At 37.6% G+C, this 24,191-nt stretch overlaps 2 protein-coding genes across 2 annotated transcripts in view; both read left to right on the top strand.

Moving 5' to 3' along the window:
• The window catches only part of ZFP91 (ZFP91 zinc finger protein), a 46,592-nt gene extending 27,539 nt beyond the window's left edge, over positions 1 to 19,053 (top strand). The window contains exons 3-11 of the mRNA XM_011968431.1: positions 7,451 to 7,660; positions 7,917 to 7,953; positions 8,568 to 8,672; positions 9,217 to 9,351; positions 9,905 to 9,955; positions 10,384 to 10,462; positions 11,903 to 12,017; positions 14,744 to 14,843; positions 15,206 to 19,053. Coding sequence (XP_011823821.1) covers positions 7,451 to 7,660; positions 7,917 to 7,953; positions 8,568 to 8,672; positions 9,217 to 9,351; positions 9,905 to 9,955; positions 10,384 to 10,462; positions 11,903 to 12,017; positions 14,744 to 14,843; positions 15,206 to 15,716 — 1,343 coding nt within the window. The 3' untranslated portion in view covers positions 15,717 to 19,053. The remainder of the gene's footprint in view (positions 1 to 7,450; positions 7,661 to 7,916; positions 7,954 to 8,567; positions 8,673 to 9,216; positions 9,352 to 9,904; positions 9,956 to 10,383; positions 10,463 to 11,902; positions 12,018 to 14,743; positions 14,844 to 15,205) is intronic.
• Positions 19,054 to 20,510: 1,457 nt separating this feature from the next.
• On the top strand, positions 20,511 to 23,744 carry CNTF (ciliary neurotrophic factor). The gene is made up of 2 exons (XM_011968432.1): positions 20,511 to 20,898; positions 22,064 to 23,744. The coding sequence occupies exons 1-2, from the start codon at positions 20,785 to 20,787 to the stop codon at positions 22,550 to 22,552; spliced, it is 603 nt and encodes a 200-aa protein (XP_011823822.1). The 5' UTR covers positions 20,511 to 20,784; the 3' UTR covers positions 22,553 to 23,744.
• Positions 23,745 to 24,191: the final 447 nt, after the last annotated feature.

The following is a 24,191-nucleotide window of genomic DNA, read 5'->3' as shown; positions in this document are numbered from 1 at the left end:
TTCAATTCTGTACATCTTTGGTATATATCTTATGTGTTGATATATCTTGAGAGGGAGAGAGGGCCTATGTTAGCTATGTATAGGTTTATATTTATTTTCTAGATTGATTGACCCTCTCATTAATGTATAATGTTCTTTGTGTTTTGTAACAGTTGTTGAAGTGCATTTTGCCTGATACTAGTAGGGCCACCCTTATGAGTTAAATTGCTTTCCTCAAAAAATGTTGAAGTCTTAACTCAGGTACCTGTGAATGGAACGTTGAGAAATAGGGTCTCTGTAGTAAATAGCCTTTTGTGGTAATTTGTTATGGCAGTCCTAGGAAACTAACACATTTTGGTTTTGGAAGTGGGCTGTAAAAAAGTACCTAAAAATGTTGGCATAGCTTTGGGATTGGGTAATGGATATTGTCTTGGAGTATTTTGAGGTGTGGCGCATGCCTGTAATCCCAGCTATACTGGGAAGGCTGAGGCAGGAGAATTGCTTGAACCTGGGAGGCGATGGTTGCGGTGAGCCAAGATTGCGCTGTTGCACTCCAACCTGGGCAGCAAGAGTGAAACTCTGTCTCAAAAAGAAAAGAGGAGAGGAGAGTCTAGATTGCCTTGAAGAGATGGTCAACAGAAATATGAGCATTAAAGACAGTCTGATGAGGCCTTAGAAGGAAATGATTAACATGTTGTTGTACAGTGGAGAAAAGGTGATCCTTGTTATAAAGTTGCAGAGAACTTGACTGAATTGTGTTCTATCATTGGTTAAGCAATGAACTTGGATATTTAGCTGAGATTTACAGGCAATGTGTAGAAGATAAAACTTTGTTTCTTCTTGTTTGTATACTAGTATGTGAGAGGAAAGATATAAATTGAGGAATGAATTGTTTAGCAAAAAGGAGTCAGCACTTGATAATTTGGAAACTTTTTAGTCGTCCAGATAGTGTATTGTGGTACAGGACCAAGGCTGTAACTGGACAGCTATTCTCTAAAGAGACTTGGTATACAACTTGTGGATCAAATCAGCCATCTCAGCAATTCCCAGAATAGACATGCAATTTTTCAGGAAAGATCTGTGGAGGACCCTCATTTGATGGCTTCGACCCCCTGAATTTCATGAAAGACTGACAAAGTTTTTGAGAATGTTGTAACAGCAGAAACACTGCCAGGCTGGACTGAATGGGACAGAGACAAAATGGAATTAAAGAAGAATGATGCTGAGGGTAGAGCTGCAAATGCTGGGTCCTGTATGTATTAGACTTCCTGGAGCCACGATGGCGGGGCTATTTCCCCAGTGGGCTCAGAGTACAAATCATTATCCACAAAAGCTTATTCTTAGGCCTAAAAGTCTAATGCTGTTTGCTAGGTTTTGGACTAACCTGGGACCCCTGACCCTTTTCCCCCCCTTCTCTTTTCTTCCTTTTAATATGGAGATACCTAATCTATAACTGTCCCACCATTGTTTTTTGGAATCAGCTCCATAGAGGGAGAAGAATTTTGCTCTAGAGTGGACCATACCCCGAGTCTCATTCATAGCTGATCTGGATGATGAGATTTGATCCCTTTTGAGTTGATGATTTTTAGGGATTGTTTTGGATTTAGAGATGATACTGGAATGGGTTAAGATTCTGGGAGGTTGGGATTAGGTGAATGTCTTTTGCACGTTGGAAGGACATAAATTTTAGGGAACCAGAAGGTGCAGACCACTATGGGTTGAATTTTATCCCCCCAAAAATGTGTTGAGGTCCTAGCGCTTAGTACCTGTGAATATGAACTTACTTGGAAATAGAATCTTTGCAGATGTAATCAAGTTATGATGGAGTTATTCTGTATTAGAATGGACCCTAATCCACTATGACTGATGTCCTTATAAGAATAAGCGAGACACATGGGACAGGAGGAAGCACCATGTGATGATGGAGATAGAATTGAAGTTAGCAGCTATAAGCCAAGTTGTTGACCACCACCAAAAGCTAGGAAGAGGCAAGGAATGATTCTTCCCAGAGTCTCAGAGGGAATGTGGTCTGTTACTGTGTTGATTTTGGACTTTTATCCTCCAGAGGTATGGGAAAATAGATTTCTGTTAAGACATCCCAGTTTGTTGTGATTTGGTAGAGCAGCCCTGATAGACTAATACATTATTTCAGCTCTCTCTTTCTTACTTTTCGCGTGTAATATCTTAATCCATTCTTTTACTTTGAACCTGTTTGTGTCTTTGGATCTAAAGCAAACTTATCTAATCTATATCCCGCAGTCTGAATGTGGCTCAGGAGGGCTTTGAATGTGTCCCAACACAAAATTGTAAACTGTCTTACACATTATGAGATCTTTTTAAAATTTTTTTATCTTATCAGCTATCATTAGTGTATTTTATGTGTGGCCCATGACATGTCATCTTCTTCCAATGTGGCCCAGAGAAGCCAAAAGATTGGACACCCAGGTCTAACCTGAGTTTCTTGTAGACAGACTGTAGATTGGTTGTATTTTTTTGTTTATCCAGTCTGCTAATATGTACCTTTTAATTCCACAGTTTATATATATTTAAATTACTGATAAGAATGGCCTACCATTTTGCTTTGTGTTTTCTACCTGTCTTAATATCTTTTATTTTGATCTTTATTTTCTTTGTATTTCCTTCTTTGTGTTGCAGATACGTAGCAGTGTACCATTGTCTCTTTTCATTTTCTGTGTATTTTTATTTTCTTAGTGGTTACCTGGGGATTGCATTTAGTACTTCAAACTTTATCTAGTTTAATGCCAATTTAGCTTCAGTAGGGAACGTATCTCTGCTCTGTACCATTCTGTGCCTCACCATTTATGTTATTGTTGCAAAGTGTATGTTTTGATGTCAAATGCCCATTAACATAAATTTATAATTGTTATTTTATACATTTGTCTTTCAAATCATGTAGGGAGAAAAAGGAGTTACAAAGCAAAAGTATAATGCTGTATTTTTGCCTCCGTAATTACCTTTGCCAGTATTTTAATTTATGGCTTTCAGTGCTCTCTAGTGTCCTTTAATTTCATCTTAGAGGATTCCTGGTGGCATTTTTTATAGGGCAGATCTACTAGTGATAAGCTGTTTTTGATTTTCAGGTAATGTCTTAATTTCATGAACTTCGTTTTTAAAGAATAGTTCCGGCAGCTATAGAATTCTTGCTTGACGATTTTTTTTTTTTCTTTTCATCACTTTGTTACCACACTGCCCTCTAACTTCCATGGTTTCTGATGAGAAATAGGCTGTTAGTCTTGTTGAGCATTCCTTGTTGCTGATGAGTTACTTCTTGCTGTTTTTATGGTTCTTTGTATTTGTCTTTCTACCAATTGATAATCATGTGTCTGGGGGCGGATCTCTTTCATTTATCCTCCTAGGAGTTAGGTAAAGTTCTTGTTTGTATAGACTTTTTTTCCCCAGTAGTTTTTCAAATATTCTTTCTGTTCATTTTCTCCTCTCCTTCTGCAGATCTTATTATGCATCTCTTGACATGCTTAATGGTTGTCTAAACGATCTGCTGGGCTTTATTTTTCTTTATTCTTTTTTTCTTTATATTCATACTGGATCATCTCTGTTGGCCTAGCTTAAAGTTCACTGATTCTTCTTTTTTAAGTCTGCAGTGAATTTTTGATTTCAGTTATTATACTTCTCAGCTCCAGAATTTTTTTCCCTTAGCTACTTTCCTTTTTTTTTTTTTTTTTTTTTTTTTGAGATGGAGTTTCGCTCTTGTTGCCCATGCTGGAGTGCAATGGTATTATCTTGGCTCACTGCAACCTCCACCTCCTGGGTTCAAGTGATTCTCCTACCTCAGCCTCCCAAGTAGCTGGGATTGCAGGGACACGCTGCTATACCCAGCTAATTTTTGTGTTTTTGGTAGAGGCAGGGTTTCACCATGTTGTCCAGGTTGATCTCGAACCCCTGACCTCAGGTGATCCGCCTGCCTTGGCCTCCCAGAGTGCTGGGATTACAGGTGTGAACCACTGTACCTGGCCTCTCTTGGTTTCTTTTTATAGTTATCTTTTTATTGATATTCTGTTTTCATTGAGACATAATTCTTCTGATTTCCTTTAGTACTTTGTTAATGCTTTTCTTTAGCTCTGATTTTCTTTAGTTCTTTAAACATTTTTTTTTTTTTACAACTTTTATTTTAGATTCGGGGGTACATGTGCAGGTTTGTTACTGGGGCATATTGTATGATACGAGATTTGGGGTACAAATGATCCCATCACACAGGTACTGAGCATAGTACCCAATAGTTTTTCAACCTCCCCCCCAGTAATCTCCAGTTTCTGTTGTTGCCATCTTTATGTCCATGAGTACCTAAAGTTTAGCTCCTACTTCGGTCTCTGTGGTCTCTGAAGGCTCTGGTCCTTTAGCTTATATTCATCAAGCGATTTGACAGATGTCCCTAAACGTCTTCACTCACGTTTTTCTTGATTCAGTGCTCCCTGGGCTTTTATAACCTTTAACTATTGTCCATAGTTTCCACAAAGTTGATTCTGACAGTTTTTGTTCATGGTACGTGTTTATTTCTGTGGAGGGACATTTTTGCTGTCATCTCTGACAGAGTGGTTTTTTTTTTTTTAAAGACTAGATTTTTAGGTGATGGGGGCAGTAGTAGTCAATAAGAATAAGATAGGCTATTATGCTTTATTTATAATGGTAAGCTATTGTTATCAAATTGGCATCATTTATCCAATGAGTATAAAATCCACAGTATAGGAAGTTGTGGGCATACCATCCTTTCATCATGAAGAAGAAAAGAGCTTTGTTGAGGACAGGAGGTTATGGAGTGGGTTCAAAGTCCAACTCAGTACAGTTGTGTTAAGGAAAAAAAAGATGTTTCTATTATTAAATGTTGTAATACTTCATAGATGGTGTTGAATTGTTCTCTTTGATGAAATTGTTTTAAAAGTAGTCATGACTTACTTGTAAAAGTCCTTCATTATTAATTTCAAAATATGATTTCTAAATCTAGGTGTCCTTAGCTAACCTTGTGATTTTGAATAAGCTTCTTCTTTGGTCTTCTAGATACTTTATGGGTAAAACTTAATGGATTGTGCTTAGACTGAATGGTGTTTAAGGTATTTTCACCTCTATTAATGTTTTTTTTAATTTTATTTTTTCTATTAAAATAGCTCAGATAGGAGGGTGATGCAATAATGAATGGAAAAGGCAGCTAAAAGGAAATGCACAACTGATTTTGATGGTTGTTTAGAACTGTTCACACTGCTATGTATCTCTGTGTTTCAAACTAATTTCATTACTTCAGTATATTCTCATAAAACTTTCAGTATAGTTGAAGCTAAAGTAGCCTATAGTCACCACATTGCTCCATAGTAAACTATTTTTTAATGTTAAGCAAAAATGTTGCCATACTGTATATATAGTTTTGTGTCTTTTTTATACATTTAACAATATTTTTGCTGATAATTCCATGTCATTTTTAACAGAAACCTACCTCTATTTAGTATTCCATCATAGGAAGGTATCATGGTTTATTTAAGCACTTTATCTTCGACAGAGGGTTAGGTTGTTTCTGTTCTTTGCTATTATAAACATGCTACAGTTAACCTCCATGTGGTAGTTTATATTTCTAGGACATATACTTAAAGGTGAAATTACTACACATATTTTTGGACCTTCTCTGAAAGTAACCAGTACTTGTGAATTTCTTGTATCTCCTTCCAGAAATGTTGTAGTATGTAAGATATATATATACACACACACACACTCACACATACTGTAATGACTAATGTATAGCACTGTTTTTAAGTAGTAGAAGAGTAGAAAACTAAACGTTCAAAGGGGGATTGGTTTCATAAGTTATATATTTGTATATATCTTACATATATATCTCTTACATATGTACACAATTATTTGTGAAACCAATCCCTCTTTGAAAGTTTAGTTTTCTACTCTTCTACTACTTAAAAACAGTGCTATACATTAGTCATTTATAAGTATGATTGTAATTTTGTAGGATAAATTTCTAGTAGTTGAACATCATGTGGAAAGGTGTATACATTTATAATTTTGATGTATATTGTCAAATTGTTCTGCATGGAGGCTTTGCTAATACATTATCATCTGTGTGTTAGAGTATGTTGTCAAATATGATCATCCCCAGTATGATACATGAAAAATGGTGTCTTGCTATTGTTTTCATTTGAGTCTCTCTTGTTCTGAGTGGATTGAGCTTTTGTTTTTGTTTTTCGTTCCTATTTTTCTTTTCTTTTCTTTTTTTCCTTTCCTTTTTTTTTTTTTTTTTTTTGACGGAGTCTTGCTGTTTTGCCAAGGCTGGAGTGCAGTGGCGCAATCTCAGCTCACTGCAACTTCTGCCTCCCGGGTTCAAGCAATTCTCCTGCCTCAGCCTCCCCAGAAGCTGGGATTACAGGTGTGCACCACCATGCCTGGCTAATTTTTCTATCTTCGGTAGGGACGGGGTTTCACCATGTTGGCCAGGCTGGTCATGAACTCCTGACCTTGTGATCTGCCTACCTCGGCCACCCAAAGTGCTAGGATTACAGGCATGAGCCACTGTGCCCGGCCTGTTAGTTCCTATTTTTCTATTGGGTTGTTAGACTTTGTGTATGGTGTGAAAATTGTTTTTATGTGTATCTTATGACTTGAAATTGTGTTTTATTATTGGCCCTTTCCCATTCTAAGTTTATTAAATAATCTTCTATTGTTAAAATGGGCTCACTTCTAATGTACTTTTTTTTTTATATAGGTCTAAGTAATTCGCTACTGCAGGTATGAAAGCCAGTTTCTGAGGTTAACTTTTTATTACTTACGGCTCAAGAGAGGATGACCTACCATACTTCATTCACCCCTTAAAACATGACAAAATATAGGATAACAATAACAGATTTTGTGTGTTCTCCTGTACACAGTGTCTTATAGGACAACTGAAACAGAATAGCACCAGAGCTGGACTTTACCATTCAATTGCTTTATAGATTAGTTCAAATTTACAGTGTGGTTTTAGGAAAAACTCTTGATTAGAGTGAAAAGTACTCCTGTTAGGAATTCCTCTTCAGTAATTTGTTATAGACTTGTTTGATTGTAAATAACATCTAGATCTATGGTTCGTTCTTTTTGGTGCCTCTGTAGTTCTGGTCATCTTTTTGGGACCAATTAATTTAGTTTCTTTTAACTTAGATCTAAAAGGTAGAATTTCATGAATCCAATTAAGTGTATTTTGCATAGTTAACATTGCATTTTTTAGAAGATAAGGCAGTATAAAATTACTACTTTGCAACATGAAATAATTTATTTAGCATAGTGACATTAAGGGTAAGTTATCTAATTTTCTTCTTTTTTATTATTTCAATAAAAGTCTTAGGTTCTTTTTCCTTTGAAAATACTTAATTTATCCTCAAGTAACTGTATTTACAATTAGTAGACATACAGGGATGCTTATTGGTTAACCGTAAACTTAAAGAGAATGGTATGTCTTTTTATTTAGATCCCAAGGAAGAAAAAGAGGAAGACGACGATTCTGCCCTCCCTCAGGAAGTTTCCATTGCTGCATCTAGACCTAGCCGGGGCTGGCGTAGTAGTAGGACATCTGTTTCTCGCCATCGTGATACAGAGAACACCCGAAGCTCTCGGTCCAAGACTGGTTCATTGCAACTCATTTGCAAGTCAGAACCAAATACAGACCAACTTGATTATGGTACAGTGCAGCTAGAATATGGTGTTTACTAACTAGTTGCTGTTATATTTTAAATGTAATGTTGAACATTTGCATTAACAGCTTAACTGTCAGGGGCAGGTGTGATGGTGTAGGTAATATTTCTTTGAACAATTTGCAGATACTCTGCTTTTGTGTAATTACGCCATGCAGTAATTTGATTTGCATTTCTTGACTGCAGAGAGAAAATATCTTATATCTACACTAATAAAATTTTGTTTTGTCTTTGTTTTTCTAGATGTTGGAGAAGAGCATCAGTCTCCAGGTGGCATTAGGTAAAAAAATGTTAATATTTCATTTTTAAACCTTTGGGGAAATAACATAGTGACATTAAATGATTCAGAAGTTGCTTCCATTTGAAACAATTTTGAGCTGTAAGAGAAATTAACGTCAGTTTTGATACTGCATTTAGATTCCATGTTGAGCTTAATTAGAACTTAAACCATGTAATCTGCTTACATAACTTAGAAATCATGTCTTGAGTACCTTATGTGTTTGGACTTATTCCATGGTAGGAACTAATGTGAAATATGGGTGTTTTGGCCAAGGATTTGAGATTTCATTGGAATCTTGTGTGTTGTGATTTATCTGTTAATAGGTCTTTTGATACAGCAGATCACCAGACAGTATTACAAAGTCAGTTGTTTCTTAACTTTTAATGCCATTGAGTTGTCATCACCCTGTCTTTATCTAGGATTTATGTCTTTTTAGTTTCAATTATTATTCTTTGTGATAAAGCCGCTAGATTTCAGTCCAATTAGGTCATTAGGATGAAAATGCTGGGTGATTTTATCAGTTTTTGGCTACCTCGTAATAAATTACCAAATAAAATCTCCTCAGACATGATCCTTAAAATCAGAATGTCTCATTTCTATTTACTTATTTTTAGTAGTGAAGAGGAAGAGGAGGAGGAAGAAGAGATGTTAATCAGTGAAGAGGAGATACCATTCAAAGATGACCCAAGAGATGAGACCTACAAACCCCACTTAGAAAGGCATGTCTCAGATTTTACTCCAGACATGTCAATGAAATATAAGTAGGAAAACATGGTTGAATGCTTTTATTTTGTTATTGCCAAACTAATGAGTGTAGAATTAATTTTAAATGAGTAATTATGCACTTCTGTTGTAAGTCTAACATCTTACCATACCCTGATATAATCGTCTCTCCCATTTGTAGAACTTTATTTTGATTATATATAAGTTTTTATGAGTCTGCATGTTTTATCTCAACAAGGTATCATGAGTAGCCTGAATACTTAGAATTTTTTTAACTTATTGTCTCATTTCTCTTTACAATTATAGTGAGATTTGATTTACAGTCATCTTTAGTCTGGGGAGGGTTCAGTCCATGAACATCTTATACATATATTTAGATCATTACTACGCATGTGAGGATGATTGGTAAGAAATCACATTTCATGAACTGAGGAGAGTAGTTTTATAACAAATCAGTGATAACTCTAAGCTTTAATTTGTTGTCATAGTCTTCTTTGAAAAGATCTTTTGCCTAGTGTTGAAATGCATTTGTGTTTTCAGGGAAACCCCAAAGCCACGGAGAAAATCAGGGAAGGTAAAAGAAGAGAAGGAGAAAAAGGAAATTAAAGTGGAAGTAGAGGTGGAGGTGAAAGAAGAGGAGAATGAAATTAGAGAGGATGAGGAACCTCCGAGGAAGTGAGTAGACAATTATTATTAAAAATGGAAATCTAACAGATTTTGAAACCACTAGTGGAAAATAGAGTGGGAATGTGAGGAAGGATGTTGACATACACATGCTTCAAAATATGTATTTTTTAACTTAAAAAAATTTGGCCTCAAGCAGCTGAATTTCACTGGAGAGACTCTTGGTAAAAAATGTTTAGATTTTTTTAGTTCTATTGCAAGGAGAAAGTATGTTTTATTCTCAGGGCTTTTAGATGATACATGGTAGCAACTCTAAAAGTAACACATTGAGATTTATCTAAGTCTTTCATAGTATTGCATGGTTTATGGAGGTATATATTTAATCTGTCTTACAGACTGATTTGAAAGTGAAATTACGTCAGAGTAAAATCTTGCTTGATTTGCCAGATATGTCTTTGACTTTATGTATTCTTGGTTATCCTTTGCCACTTGTTCTTTGACCGTGTGTGTGTGTGTGTGTGTGTGTGTGTGTGTCTTCAGCCAGCCTTCACTCTGTAAGTTTTGATTCAGAATGTGTCTACTGTTACCCTGTCTTCAATTACAGGAGAGGAAGAAGACGAAAAGATGACAAAAGTCCACGGTTACCCAAAAGGAGGTGAGGAATTTTTACCCCTACTGTTTTGCACCTTATTCCAATACCAGGCACTTTACTTACATATTTAGACTTCACGATAATCCTGCAGGAATGGCCATTCAAAAATTTCACGAAAGCAACTTCACTAATATCCTAGATGCACAGGTATTATCTTATTTTCATTGTAAGATCTTGAAATTTCCAACAATCTTAATACTTTACCTTTTGGGGTGTTATTAGTTTATTTGTGTTACTTTTTAATTCCGTCAAATATTTGCTAATTCTTGGCTACTTCTAATACAAATTCTGTGTAATCTATATAGTAGTGAAGAGATTTTAATTCTTCCTACTATAAAATAGCTATTCTCTATAGCACAGTTTGAGTCAAAGGCCACTGTGCAGAGTGCCACTTTTGTTTTGCTAACTTTTCTTCTGCGTTTTGATAATAGAAAAAAGCCTCCAATCCAGTATGTCCGTTGTGAGATGGAAGGATGTGGAACTGTCCTTGCCCACCCTCGCTATTTGCAGGTCAGTGAAGTTGTTATATAAGAGCCTTTCTGGTTGTGTTCCATTACTTGTTCTTGCACCAGGAGACTTTAATTTATTGGCTTATGTAGGCTTTATCATTGACATATAATGTCAAGAAAAGTCTTTCTTTAAACATAAAATGACTTTAACCCATTTATGCCTAGTGTTCCATTATTAGAATGCTAAGCTTGGGCAAGTTATTTATATCCTACTGCTCAAGGTCATCACCAAGGTCTGATTTTTCACAAAAAACATTTGCAACCTCTGGCATAAATGGGTTAATCATTATTAGTCCATTTGTGCTGCTATAATAGAGTACCTGAGACTGGGTAATTTACAGAGAACATACATTTATTTATTATCTTGTGGTTCTGGAGACTGGAAAGTCCAAGAGCATGGTGCCCACATCTCACAAGGGCCTTTTAACTGTGTCAGCCCATGGTTAAGTTACGGAAGTTAAGGAAGGGCAAGAATAGATTGAACTTGCTTTTGTAACAAATCCACTCCAATGATAATATCAACCCATTTATATAAGGGTAGAGCCCTTAAGACCTAAGCACCTCCCATTAGGTCCTGCCTTCCAACACTATCACATTGGGGATTAAGTTTCCAACACATGAACTGTGGTGAACACATCCAAACTCATAGCATCTTCTGTTTAAAAAAACAAAAAATGAAAAATGGTGACTAAGAATCTGAACCCAAATAGAGGACTTTCCTTGGAATCTTTCAATATTACAGTAATTCCCAATGTGGTGTAAATACTTCTGATATGAGATGACTGTAACAACATTCCAAGACACAGAGTAACAGATTTTATTTTACCACAATTTAGAAAAAAAGTAAAATTAGAACTCAAACCTGTGACTTCTTGGATACTGTGTAGAATGAATAAAAGACTTTTAATTCAGGTTTTGTTTTTATTTTTTTTGAGTAGATTATTATTATTTTTGATGAGTAAAGGTACCACTTACATTTGGGTCCGGCAGGAAACATGAAAGTGAAATACTGCTTAGGAAATACCTGTTTGATCTTTAGCAACAAATATAATTTGACACTAAGGCCTTACTTATGGATTGTGGTTCAGTTATAACAATAGCTGCTCCTCCTCTGCTGTGTGCCATTTGCTGCTTTAAAGCACGGTACAATATATTAATCTCTTACCCCATAACAACACTTTGAGATGGTTATTGTTATCTCCATTTTACAAATGGGAACTGGAGCTTGAAATATTTATCTCCTAAGATTACAAATGCTGGTGAATGACAGACCCAGATTGGAAACCAGGTCTGTATATTTCCATAGCCTGTGTTCTTAGCCATTTTATTATACTCCCTCACTATCCATGTGCGAAATCTAAGTATTTGGTTTTCTTTCAGTACTTTCAGGAAGCCTTGATTTATTTATTTTTTTCTCCCCTTTCACTTTCTCTTGTTTTAGCACCACATTAAATACCAGCATTTGCTGAAGAAGAAATACGTATGTCCCCATCCCTCTTGTGGACGACTCTTCAGGCTCCAGAAGCAACTTCTGCGACATGCCAAACATCATACAGGTACTTTTAAAATGTGTTTATCAAGTAGGTAATTAATTGCACTGTGGGTTTTTTTTTTTTTTTTGCATGTTGGTAATGATAATGTTTTTCTAACATAAATCTTAAAAGATTCTATAGTCAAGTGTGTGGGGAAAAGGTGTGAAAATAAAATGTAGTAAGACAAATTTTCCAAGGGATGGACAAACTAGGACTTTTGAATTTTTATCCTTTGACTTCTTGAACTTCTATGACCAGGATAATGATCTTTTACTGAGCATTCTGTATCAACTGTGGACTAAATACTTTATGTACATTATTGCTAATCAGTCTGTTCAACACCACTAAATTTGTTTATATTGATCTTCTTTTATAGCTAAGGAACTAGAAGCTTTGCAGGATTAAGTAACCTGCCCATGGTCACATAGCTAGTTTTTAGAAGCATAATACTCTGCTGCTATTGAAACTGTGAAAGCTAGCTATTGAATTTGCATGTAACCTCCCATAGGAACTGTCAAAAAGAGATGCTGAGTGTCTGCAATATGTATTATAGAATAGACTCAAATTCAATTTATTTGTAACCACTGACCGTCTCAGTGCAGTGTAGCTAATAGGAACAAATTAGGTGCATACCACTGAGTATGTGCCAGACACTTGATAATGACACATTACCTTCTCAACAATCTTGGAGAGTAAGTCTAGGAATTCTAGTTGTAGAATTATGTCTCCTGCCCGAGGTCATACTGATAGATGTATTATCTCCTTCATTTACTGTAGGCAAGTTACTTCACTTCTCTTTTCACTTTTCCTTCTCTGTGTATTAAGGATACCAGTATCAGTTATTGTAAGGATGAAATGAGATAACATAAAATGCTATTGACTACACAGAGCCTGGCACATGGTAGACTTTTTCACAATACCAGGATTGAACTTGACCACTCCAAAGTCTACAGTTTTCTTTTACCATGTTTCTTCAGAGTTATTTCCACAAGTAACAGTTATTTCTGTTTCTTGATAGGTACTGCAATTTCTGTCTTCCTTCTGCTTCCTGTTAATACTGTTTTTTGCCATAGAAAAGTCATTTCTGACAAGCACTTTAGATTGTTTTAGTTAAATATCACAAGCCTATGAAAAACTGTTTTATAAATTCAGTACATTTCAAATATTTATATTTGGTTAATACAATTTATGGTGTTAGTTCTCCTTTTGCAAATTAGTGTATACAGACTTTTTTTTGCAAATTAATTTATTTAGCAAATAGATGCCCCACACAGGTTTGTCCTGCTATGGAACTGGAAATGTGGACATGACCTGGGAGATACTAAGAGTTTCCTAAGTTAGAACTGTGCATTTTTAGACCTTGCTATATAAAGTATGGAACACAGACCAGCCAGCATTGACATCACTTGGGTTCTTATTAGAGATACAGAATCTCAGGCCCTGCTTCAGACCTGCTGAATCAGCATATACATTTAATAAGCTATCCAGGTGATCTGTAAGCTGTTTAGAAAGGAGTATAGGATTAAATTGAATGTTGTTCACCTTTTTTTTTCTTTTTTTTTTTTGAGACGGAGTCTTGCTCTGTCACCCAGGCTGGAGTACAGTGGCGTGATCTCGGCTCACTGCAAGCTCCACCTCCCAGGTTCACACCGCCGTTCTCCTGCCTCAGCCTCCTGAGTAGCTGGGACTACAGGCGCCCGCCACCACGCCCGGCTGATTTTTTGTATTTTTAGTAGAGACGGGGTTTCACTGTGTTAGCCAGGATGGTCTCGATCTCCCGACCTCGTGATCCGCCCGCCTCGGCCTCCCAAAGTGCTGGCATTACAGGCGTGAGCCACCGCGCCCGGCTGAATGTTGTTCACCTTTTAACTTAAAATCATGTTTTCATTCTGATTAATTCTGGTAATTTGAAGCAAAAGGAGTAGAAAATGTAGTGGTCATTAATTCAACAAATATATATATTGAGCACCTCTTTGGGCGCAGGCTTCCCGAACACGTGGTAAAGAAATGAATAAGTACAATGTTCCTTTACCTCGTAGATTGAACACCATGTTACCACATTCATCAGAAATCCTGCGTAGTGTGGTGGAGGGTGTTGTGAGTGACAAAGGGAGGTAGTTGAAAGGTGCAGAAGATGGGTAGTAAAATAAGGTAAAGTAGTACAGGTATTGTTTACATACATTTCATAGCAGCAACTCCAGTCTTGAGAAAAGTTTGTTTATCTTGGGTAACATTTTTTAAACCTGAAACAGGATATGATTACCTCTGGATCAGTTTTCTTTTATATAGTGCCAGGTTCTTGTGTTTTGTTTTTGTTTTGTTTGAATGCCAGTTCTTTCTGTGTAAGCATTCAGTTTTCATTGTCTGTGAAAAAAATTGTTTTAAGGAATAAAATATACGGAAAATACAGTTGTTTACTTGCTAAACTCTTGGTATCCAAGACCTGGATTAGTGGTAAAATTGAGATGAGGATTCCAGTTCTTATATTTTTATCTAGTTTTTCTGTTTGTTTGTGTTTTTTGTTGTTGTTGTTGTTTAAACAGGTCCTTATGCTACTGTGTGTTTGGATGTTTTCTTAAAGCAATATTTTTCCTTTTTAAATTTTGTTTACCGAAAGTGTTTATACATTGAAAATAGCATTGCTTTTACTCTAAATTACCTGCCCCATCATCTGCTTACTTACTGTAAGGGAGGAAAAATACTTACAGGGTGTCTAAATAGAACACTAACCACAGTATTTTTCTTCATAGATCAAAGGGATTATATCTGTGAATATTGTGCTCGGGCCTTCAAGAGTTCCCACAATCTGGCAGTGCACCGGATGATTCACACTGGCGAGAAGCCATTACAGTGAGTATTATTTACTGGTGAACATCTGGGTGAGAAGGATATATGCCCTACTTGAAGGTTTGCCACTTTACAAACATTTTAGTTTCCACTGCTGTTTACTTTCATCAAATAAATGAGTGGATGTTGATTGGGAGCATTAGTTAGTGGCCTTTTTCTTAGTTTCCCTCTGTTTTTCAAGCAAACAGAAGAAAATCAGATAAGTTTTCCATCTAGTAACATTTCCCAATCCTTCAAAAGAAGTGTGTTACTGATTATTGTGTATGTATGTGTATATGTGAGCTCTGAATTCTAACCCTGACCCTGAATAAGAGCACTCTTTATTTCTCTGTTGGATCAGCCATTTCCTTTTCTCCTCTCCTTAGATGTGAGATCTGTGGATTTACTTGTCGACAAAAGGCATCTCTTAATTGGCACATGAAGAAACATGATGCAGACTCCTTCTACCAGTTTTCTTGCAATATCTGTGGCAAAAAATTTGAGAAGAAGGACAGCGTGGTGGCACACAAGGCAAAAAGCCACCCTGAGGTGCTGATTGCAGAAGCTCTGGCTGCCAATGCAGGCGCCCTCATCACCAGCACAGATATCTTGGGCACTAACCCAGAGTCCCTGACGCAGCCTTCAGATGGTCAGGGTCTTCCTCTTCTTCCTGAGCCCTTGGGAAACTCAACCTCTGGAGAGTGCCTACTGCTAGAAGCTGAAGGGATGTCAAAGTCATACTGCAGTGGGACAGAACGGGTGAGCCTGATGGCTGATGGGAAGATCTTTGTGGGAAGCGGCAGCAGTGGAGGCACTGAAGGGCTGGTTATGAACTCAGATATACTCGGTGCTACCACAGAGGTTCTGATTGAAGATTCAGACTCTACCGGACCTTAGTGGACAGGAAGACTTGGGGCATGGGACAGCTCAGACTTTGTATTTAAAGGTTAAAAAGGACAAAAAAAAAAATCTAAAGCATTTAAAATCGAGTGAAATAACTGAAGGGCCTGCTCTTTCCATTGTGGATCACAGCACACACATACATACACGCACCCCCTTCCAATCCCCATCCCCTGTTCTCCTTCTATTGCTCCCCTTATAAAATTGATGTTGTCTTTACCAGAAAGGTAGACAAAAAAGAAGCAGCAGCAGCTCTTAAAGTGAGGGTTATTCTCATACTGGGTTCCAGCCATCAGCAGACTTCCTGCTCATCGGCAGATCCTCCTTTCCAACCTGTAACTCTGATGTGCTCTGGATCAGCTTTTAACTTTTAATAGTATATTACTGTCTTCTAAATCCCTTCTCCTCCTCTACTGCTGCCCTATGGTTCTGGCTCCTACCCCCTGCGGCACACTTATCTTCAAATACCATAGAATTCTAATCTCTGGAGGCTGGCAGCTTGACTTGGCACTTTAGGGCCCCTTAGCAGGGTGAGCTGTTAAAACAGCACACATCTCTCATCCCCTCTTCCTTTATTCCCCACTGGGTTTCAGAAAGGAAGGATATATGGGGACCACGCCCCTCCTCTTTGATCCCAGCATCTCAGTCCCCCTCCCAAACCTCCATATGGCTCTCAATGGTGCTCACTTGCTTGGAAGCAGGCTCCCAATAGGGAGAGGGCTGCCTTCTATACAGTCTCTTCGACTGTAAGACAGGGCTCTGTATCAGTGAGGCGACGAGAAAAGTCCCAGGCTAATGGCAGAAATTTGCACTTTGAACATGTGTGTTTTTGTGTTGTGGAACCTGAGATTCCTTATTTATTAACAAAGTCTGATTTTTTTTTTTTTTTCTTTTTGGAGTCTTTGTTGCTATATTTTGTGGGGCTGGGAGAGAGAGATTAGATTATTTTGACATGGGATCCCTTCCATAACAGGTACTTTGAAGGCAAGACATAGGGTTGAAGAAGCACAGCCAGCCTCTGAAATCATAGCTCTCTAGTGGCCTTTAAAGAAAGCTGGTCCTCAGCACTAACAAAATCACTACAATAGCCTAGTGCTTTTTTGGAAGCCTTTTTAGGGAAGAATGTTAGGTTCGTGGTAACTAGTATGCTCTTTGAGATTTTTAGAGCGTCGAGACTTAGGAATTTTGAGAGGATGAGGAGGGTTGTTCAGAATCTAAGTTATAGATAGAAGATTGTTTCTTGTGAATTTATTTCTTTTCTCTTTTTTGCCCCTACCATTTCCTTACATTTCCCTTGGGGCCCATCTCTGGCTCCTCGCTTTTTGTTTTTTGCTTTGCTTTTTATCATCAGTTCATTCCAGCTCCCTGTTAGTGAAGGACACTGCTGTTAGTGAAGGAACAAAGTCTATGAGTCCTAAAATTTTAAGTCAAATTAAACTCTCTTTCCCCTTTAGTAACACTTCAGAAGAGGAAAAACTTCAATAGCCAAAGTTAATAATCCTATATAATAATTGCTTTGACTTTCACCTAAAATTCTGGGAATCACAATTTCCTAGGGATAGAGATTGTGTTGGGGCATGGACTGCTTATTGCTGTTCACTGGAGAGAAGAGGTAGTGTTTTTGTACAAGGTCATATCGCCAAAAGCCCCAAATCCTGTTTTGGCTCATCTTCAGGTAAAGAGTAATTCCTATCCTGTGTGCCTCAAAAGCTAGAATCGAAAGCTTACACTATTCATTGTTTATTGTCAGAAATGCGTGATGGCTATTGCAAAGAATGACGTTTTGCTGGGAAAAAAAAAAGTTTGTTTTCACAAACATGGTTTATCAATTTTTTTTAAAAATTCTTTTTTCCCAAAAAGAAGAGTAACAAAATGTCATTTCTGAAAGAGGCTTACTTTATACCCATTACTGTTAGCATTTGAGATGCCAGGGAATAGGGAGTGAGACACCTACAATCACCAGTCTCAAATGTGCTATTGTTTCTTTTCAGAGTGTTGCAGATTTGCCATTTCTCCATAATATGGGGATAGAAAATGGCATAAAGATAGAAGGAATGTAGAATATGCTTTCCTGCCAACATGGTTTGGAGTAGACTTTGGTATATTGAGTAGATTTGAAAATACAAGATTGATTGGATGAATCTACAAAAAAGTTGTCCTACTCTCAGGTCCCTTTTATACTTTCTGACTAGCTATCATCTATATTCCACACTTAGCTTTTTCGTCACACTTATCCTTTGTTTCCGTAAATTTCATTTGCAGTGGTTAGTCATCAGATATTTTAGCCTCCTACACAAAAGCAAACTGCATTTTTAAAAATCTTTCTGAGATGGGAGAAAGTATATTCTCCTGATACCACTCTACCCACAAAAAAAACAACCAGTTAGTTTTACTAATTAGAAACTTGCTGTACTTTTTCTTTTAGGGATCAACGGCCCTCTTCATAGCTATCATTTGCCTACAATAAATTATTGCAGCAGTTTGCAATACCAAAATATTTTTTATGGACTTTATATTTTTCCTTTCGATAAAGGGATGCTGCATAGTAAAGAGTTGGTATAATTAAACTATCTCAGCCCTTTCCCTGCTTTCCTTTCTGCTCCATATGCCTCATTGTCCTTCCAGGGAGCTCTTTTAATCTTAAAGTTCTATATTTCATACTCTTAGTCAAATTCTGTTACCTTTTTAATAACTCTTCCCACTGCATATTTCCATCTTGAATTGGTGGTTCTAAATTCTGAAACTGTAGTTGAGATACAACTATTGAATATTTCTGGGAGATGTGCATCCCTCTTCTTTGTGGTTGCCTAAGATTATTTTGCATAATTGAGACTCCTTGATATGCTTCAGAGAGTTTAGGCAAACACTGGCCATGGCCGTGGGAGTACTGGGGGTAAAATAAAAACATTAAGGTATAGACTAGCATCCACATAGAGCACTTGAACCTCCTTTGTACCTGTTTGGGGAAAAAATATAAAGAGTGTACTACCAATCTAAATAAGATTATTATAGTCTGGTTGTTGGAAATGCCATTTTTTTCTCCTTTTGTGTTTTTCCCACTTTCCAGTGTACTCGAAAATTGAACAAATGTAATGGATCAATTTAAAATATTTTATTTCCTAAAAGCCTTTTTTGCCTGTTGTAATGTGCAGGACCCTTCTCCTTTCATGGGAGAGACAGGTAGTTACCTGAATATAGGTTGAAAAGGTTATGTAAAAAGAAATTATAATAAAAGGGATACTTTGCTTTTCAAATCTTTGTTTTCTCTTAATCTAGGTAAGGCATATTAAAAATAAATATGTAAAGAAGAAAAATAAAAGTTGTCTTCATGGAAGCAACTTGTCTTCCTTGATTGTACTGAGTTACAGTTATCCTAGGGGTGAAACATGTGATGCTGCTAAGCAAATCAGATGCTCTCAGAACAGGTGTTGTGTGGGGCATATTGTTGTTTGCTTTTGTTGAGAATCAGGTGGTTGATTTTTGACTGTTTAGTTCTTGATTTCTAATGCTGAAATGACATGATTCTGTTATTCAGCAAACTTGGAAATCTTGATGTTTTGACAAATTCTTCCTAGGAAAACTGGCCATATTAACCTAGTAGATGGAACATTAAGGATTATGTGAGGTTAATTTTACCCTGATAATGACAAAACCTTGATAGCGTTTAATATCAATACTACTTCTCAAAATCGAATATTTGTATCAAGTACTGGTTTTTGTTTTGAAAAAGAGAAAACTACAATCCTTCTGCCTTCTTAAAAGCCATACTGTTGTAGCTGCCCCAGGCTGCTTTCTTACATCTCCCATTTATTGTTTACTTTTATAAATTTGCTTCTAAGATAGTATGTGTTTCAGCTTATTGGCAGTATCTGTGATATAAATAATGAAAGCTAATTCTTTCATTTAGGGATGAAATCTTTAGCCCTTACCCAATAAGCATCATTCTCTAAGTTAAATGCAATAGAATGACAACTCTCCAAGTACCTTTTAACTCTTATACTGTCATTTCAAAGTCCAGCTCATTCTCTTATTTTAAGAAGCATGTGGTATGACTGGGTAGGGGAGAAAAAAAGGAAAGCATGTTGTCACTTGAGTGAGACTGCTTTAGAAATGTTACCAAGTTAGCATTGGGTGTTTCCTGTTCTTTGGAAGAGAACAGGCCTAAATAGTACCTTCCTCCTCCTCTGTAGCTACCAGGAAGGCACCATGATTGAAATAAGAGATGCTCCCTTGCTTGATTTTTACGTTTAAATTAAATTATCTTTAAAAGTACTTAAGGATGGGAGTGAAAAAATGCTATGTTTTTAAAGGACTTCCTTGACGCAACCTTTGTTTCTTGAACAAAATGTAAACTAGCTAAACAGAAAATGAAATTGGAAAGTCAGTGGGAGAAACAACTGTAGAATCAGACTTCTATTTAAATTCAAGCCTCGTTACTTGATTTTGTGAAAGTTATTTCTTGAAGTTTCAGTTTATTATATGGGAGAAATAACATTTACCTCAGAATTATTCTGAAGATCAAATGGAATTGCTTTAAAGTATTTAGCTCACTGTCTGACCCATGGTAGTTGCTTAATAAATGGCAGCTGTATCAATAATAATTTCATCGAATGAACATTTCGCCAGCCTATGAGAAAAAAGACATGGGAAGCATAAGGGAGAGTGATAATAAAATGAACTGATTCTAAGTGTGTATGAGATAGATTACATTAGGCAAGGGTGCCATGAGGATTAGTATGATAGTGACCTTGTTGCTAAGTGCAAAAGCAAAACAATGACGTAGAAACAAGTGTGCTAAGTACTGAGTGGAGGAGAGAGATGGAGGCAGACGCTGCAAGGGAAAAAAAAAGTCTGATTAAAAAGGGCCCTTTCATTCCACAGGCACAAAAATCCACAGCCAGGAATTTGCTACCACCTCTGAGTCAGGCAGGGGGTGGGGGTGGGGTACACAATCCCATTAGTAGAGAATGTGCAGTGGGTTTAGTCTGTGAGAGTCACATTTCTTATTTGGACCAGTGTAGACAGGAGTAAACCCAGCTCACTTGTTTCCTGGGACAGCTAAGGGATGGCTTTCGCAGAGCATTCACCGCTGACCCCTCACCGTCGGGACCTCTGTAGCCGCTCTATCTGGCTAGCAAGGAAGATTCGTTCAGACCTGACTGCTCTTACGGAATCTTATGTAAGTTGCCTATTTTGCTGTTATCTGTTTTCCCTTCATCTTTTCTGATCCAGCAACTTACCATCATGCATCAGCTCCATTACCAATTGTGAAAGCTCTAATCATATAGTCATTCATATAGGTTATTTGACATGGGCCCTTCCCTTGAGGAAACCCATGTGACCTTATTTTCTTCCTTCAGGCTGTTTAGGAGATATGTTACTTGAATGAGAAAATATATATGGGGTTCTAGATAGGATTGGCTTATATGTCTTGGAGGCTACTCCAAATTGGTTTGCATATATCCTGAATACTACTAGAACAGATTAGCCATGGGCCGTCTGGGTTCTTCATAGCCATTGTTCTGAATTTTTCAGCTATGTAAATGAAAGGTTTATGGGATAGAGTACTATGAACGTGGGAGGAATTTGTAAATCCTACCAATTTCTCTTATATAGCATTAGCCACCCACCTTTTAGTATTCTGCATCAAAAGTAGAGTACGTCTAAAGAGAAAGGTAAGCTATCAAAAGGATCTCCTAGAAGATTCATTGGAGACTTGTGGAAGTGTCGAATTCTTGAGCTAACTGTGGAGTTCCAGATTTGTCTTCCAATAGCCGGGGGATCCCCATCAATTTCCACCTAAGATATGCTGTGGAAATACTCCAGCCCCTGTGGAGAGTTTTGAATTTAGGCTCTCTGAGAACTGATTTATCTTTGTACAGCCTCACCAGACAGAATTCACACTCTCTGGGAGTGCTCAATGGGGAGAGGGAAGTTAGAGAAATTCTACAATGGTTATATTCCAGGGCTTCCTAGTTGTGGCCAGTGTCTACAAGTATGTTTAAAAATACTTAAACTTTAATATGATTAAAATATTCCAGTTAGAAAGTTTGAAGTGAGAAGGAGAAATTCTTCTAAATCAGTTTTCAAACCTTAGAACTCAATGAAATCTGAACATTCTTCCAAGAAAAATCCATAGGTACTCAATTTCAGGGAGTACTGGGTCTTTCTAAAGCGCAGTCATGGAGCTCAAATGAAGAGTTCCTACTGTAGACCTATTATTTACTTTACAGCTTGGATCCTTGGCCAGAGAGGTGGGTGAGATTTTGTATGAAATTTAGGAGTGATTTAAGGACATTGGGGTGATTACAGAAGATGTGGTGTTTTCCTGTATCCTCGGCCAGGTGAAGCATCAGGGCCTGAACGAGAACATCAACCTGGATTCTGTGGATGGGGTGCCAGTGGCAAGCACTGATCAGTGGAGTGAGCTGACCGAGGCAGAGCGACTCCAAGAGAACCTTCAAGCTTATCGTACCTTCCATGTTTTGTTGGCCAGGCTTTTAGAAGACCAGCAGGTGCATTTTACCCCAACCAAAGGTGACTTCCATCAAGCTATACATACCCTTCTTCTCCAAGTTGCTGCCTTTGCATACCAGATAGAGGAGTTAATGATACTCCTGGAATACAAGATTCCCCGCAATGAGGCTGATGGGATGCCTTTTAGTTTTGGAGATGGTGGTCTCTTTGAGAAGAAGCTGTGGGGCCTAAAGGTGCTGCAGGAGCTTTCACAGTGGACAGTGAGGTCCATCCATGACCTTCGTGTCATTTCTTCTCATCAGACTGGGATCCCAGCACGTGGGAGCCATTATATTGCTAACAACAAGAATGTGTAGCAGCCCCTTCTCCCTTGCTTTCTCTTCTAATGGAGTACAGATAGTTACCTGGGGCTTCGCTTTCGCATCTTAAATTTCTGAAAACGATTAAGACTACAGGCACTTTCTTTCTTTCTTCTCTGACCACCTGCAGCCTGTTGAAGGACTACAGGCATTTTCATCAAGTAACATTGGAGACATACACAAATGGGCATACAAGTTTAGCCTGGGGGGTGTGATTGTGTGCACGCGTGCACGTGCTACAGGTGTAAGAGTGGGAGCAGGGACAACGTCCTTCCACTTCAGGGTTCTAATCTTTCTAACCCTCTAAGTAACCTCTACAGGCATTTAACAGCCTTACAGACAGAATATACATATGTTAATTCTAGTTCTGGATGACTCGGTCTGAGAAGATTCAATTTAAAATCAGACTCTTTAGTCGATTTAAACTCTTAAGAGAATAAAAATAATAATGGCTAACTTTTATTATCTACTATATTGAGGCAATATGCCAAGGGTCTTTATGTATATTATGTACAGCTTTTACAACCTTGTGAACAAGGTGGTGGTGCTCCCATTCAGTAGATGAGAAAACAGGCTCACAGAGATTTGGTTAAGCTCACACAACTAACAAGTGGCACACAGAGTTTGAACACAGATCATTCTTGTAAAGCCTATGTGCCTTGCACTTTAGAGGCTTGGTGATGAATCACTGCACCTCTTTGTCACAGGGTGTTGGAAGATGCATCCATGTAATCTGTTCCCGTCGCTGGAAAACAGCTGCCATTAGATGTCCTCAGAAGTCAGTTGCGAATTTTAGCGTTAAAAGTCAGGATTTGTTTTTCATACTTGGCAGTGAAGAGGGCAGCTGGAGATCTTAAGATTCCATTTTGGAAAATGATTAGGCCCACCACACTTCTGAACTTTGGAAGCTGGGGATGTTTAGTAATACAGCCTGATTTTAAAGTGCTCACTAAATGTTCTCGAATATTGGGTTGGGCACAGCTTATACCAGGTTACCTCACTTTTAATTAGTGACGCAGGCAGTGTAACCCAAGCATTTGTGAACAATGAGTGGAATACTAAAGTTAAAAAGTCATCAAACTTTCACCTCAAATTATCTGGACTTAGTCATGAGGAGAGGGTGAGGCCCACTCTGTTCCTACTGGAGATACCAGAGACTCTGAAACTATACAGTAAAGCTTCTGTGCTGTGTAACAAAGGGGCAGGCTCTGCTTTTAATTTCTTGTAAGAAGCACACATAGTATGAAAGGTTGGTCAATGTGGACATTAATGGAAAAGGCCATGTACTGGTGGTGCGATGTGAATGCAAAAATTTTCAAGTGTGTCTATTTTATACTTATCAATTAAAACTCAAGATCATGGATTGGGAGACCAAGTTAATTTAATTAATTGGGGCTTCTGTATTCATAAATGAACCATGGTTCAGGACCAGCTCCCATAGGTTTCATGAGGTGTGGATGAGTAGCTTAGCTTGTATCCTTTCTCACATGGGTGTGTGTACAAAACTCCATGAAGTCACTATTACCAGAGTACACTGGGCTAGGCATTGTAACAGTTCAGAGAAGGTAAGGCCCTGCTTTCTAGTATGCATTTGTGGCAATATGGTTGTTTGTATGTATACACACACACACAGTGT

Source organism: Mandrillus leucophaeus, unplaced genomic scaffold, assembly GCF_000951045.1.
Source record: "Mandrillus leucophaeus isolate KB7577 unplaced genomic scaffold, Mleu.le_1.0 Scaffold842, whole genome shotgun sequence".
Classification (NCBI taxonomy): Eukaryota; Metazoa; Chordata; class Mammalia; order Primates; family Cercopithecidae; genus Mandrillus; species Mandrillus leucophaeus.
The sequence above is the reverse complement of the archived record's forward strand: the minus strand, read 5'-3'. Positions and strand labels throughout refer to the sequence as shown.

What these genes read in the sequence shown, in the direction of transcription:
- CNTF (XM_011968432.1), top strand. Translation starts at nt 20,785, where the DNA reads ATGGCTTTCGCAGAGCATTCACCGCTGACCCCTCACCGTCGGGACCTC. An exon ending in CTGCTCTTACGGAATCTTAT is followed by an intron (nt 20,899 to 22,063) that starts GTAAGTTGCCTA and finishes ATCCTCGGCCAG; the next exon opens with GTGAAGCATCAGGGCCTGAA.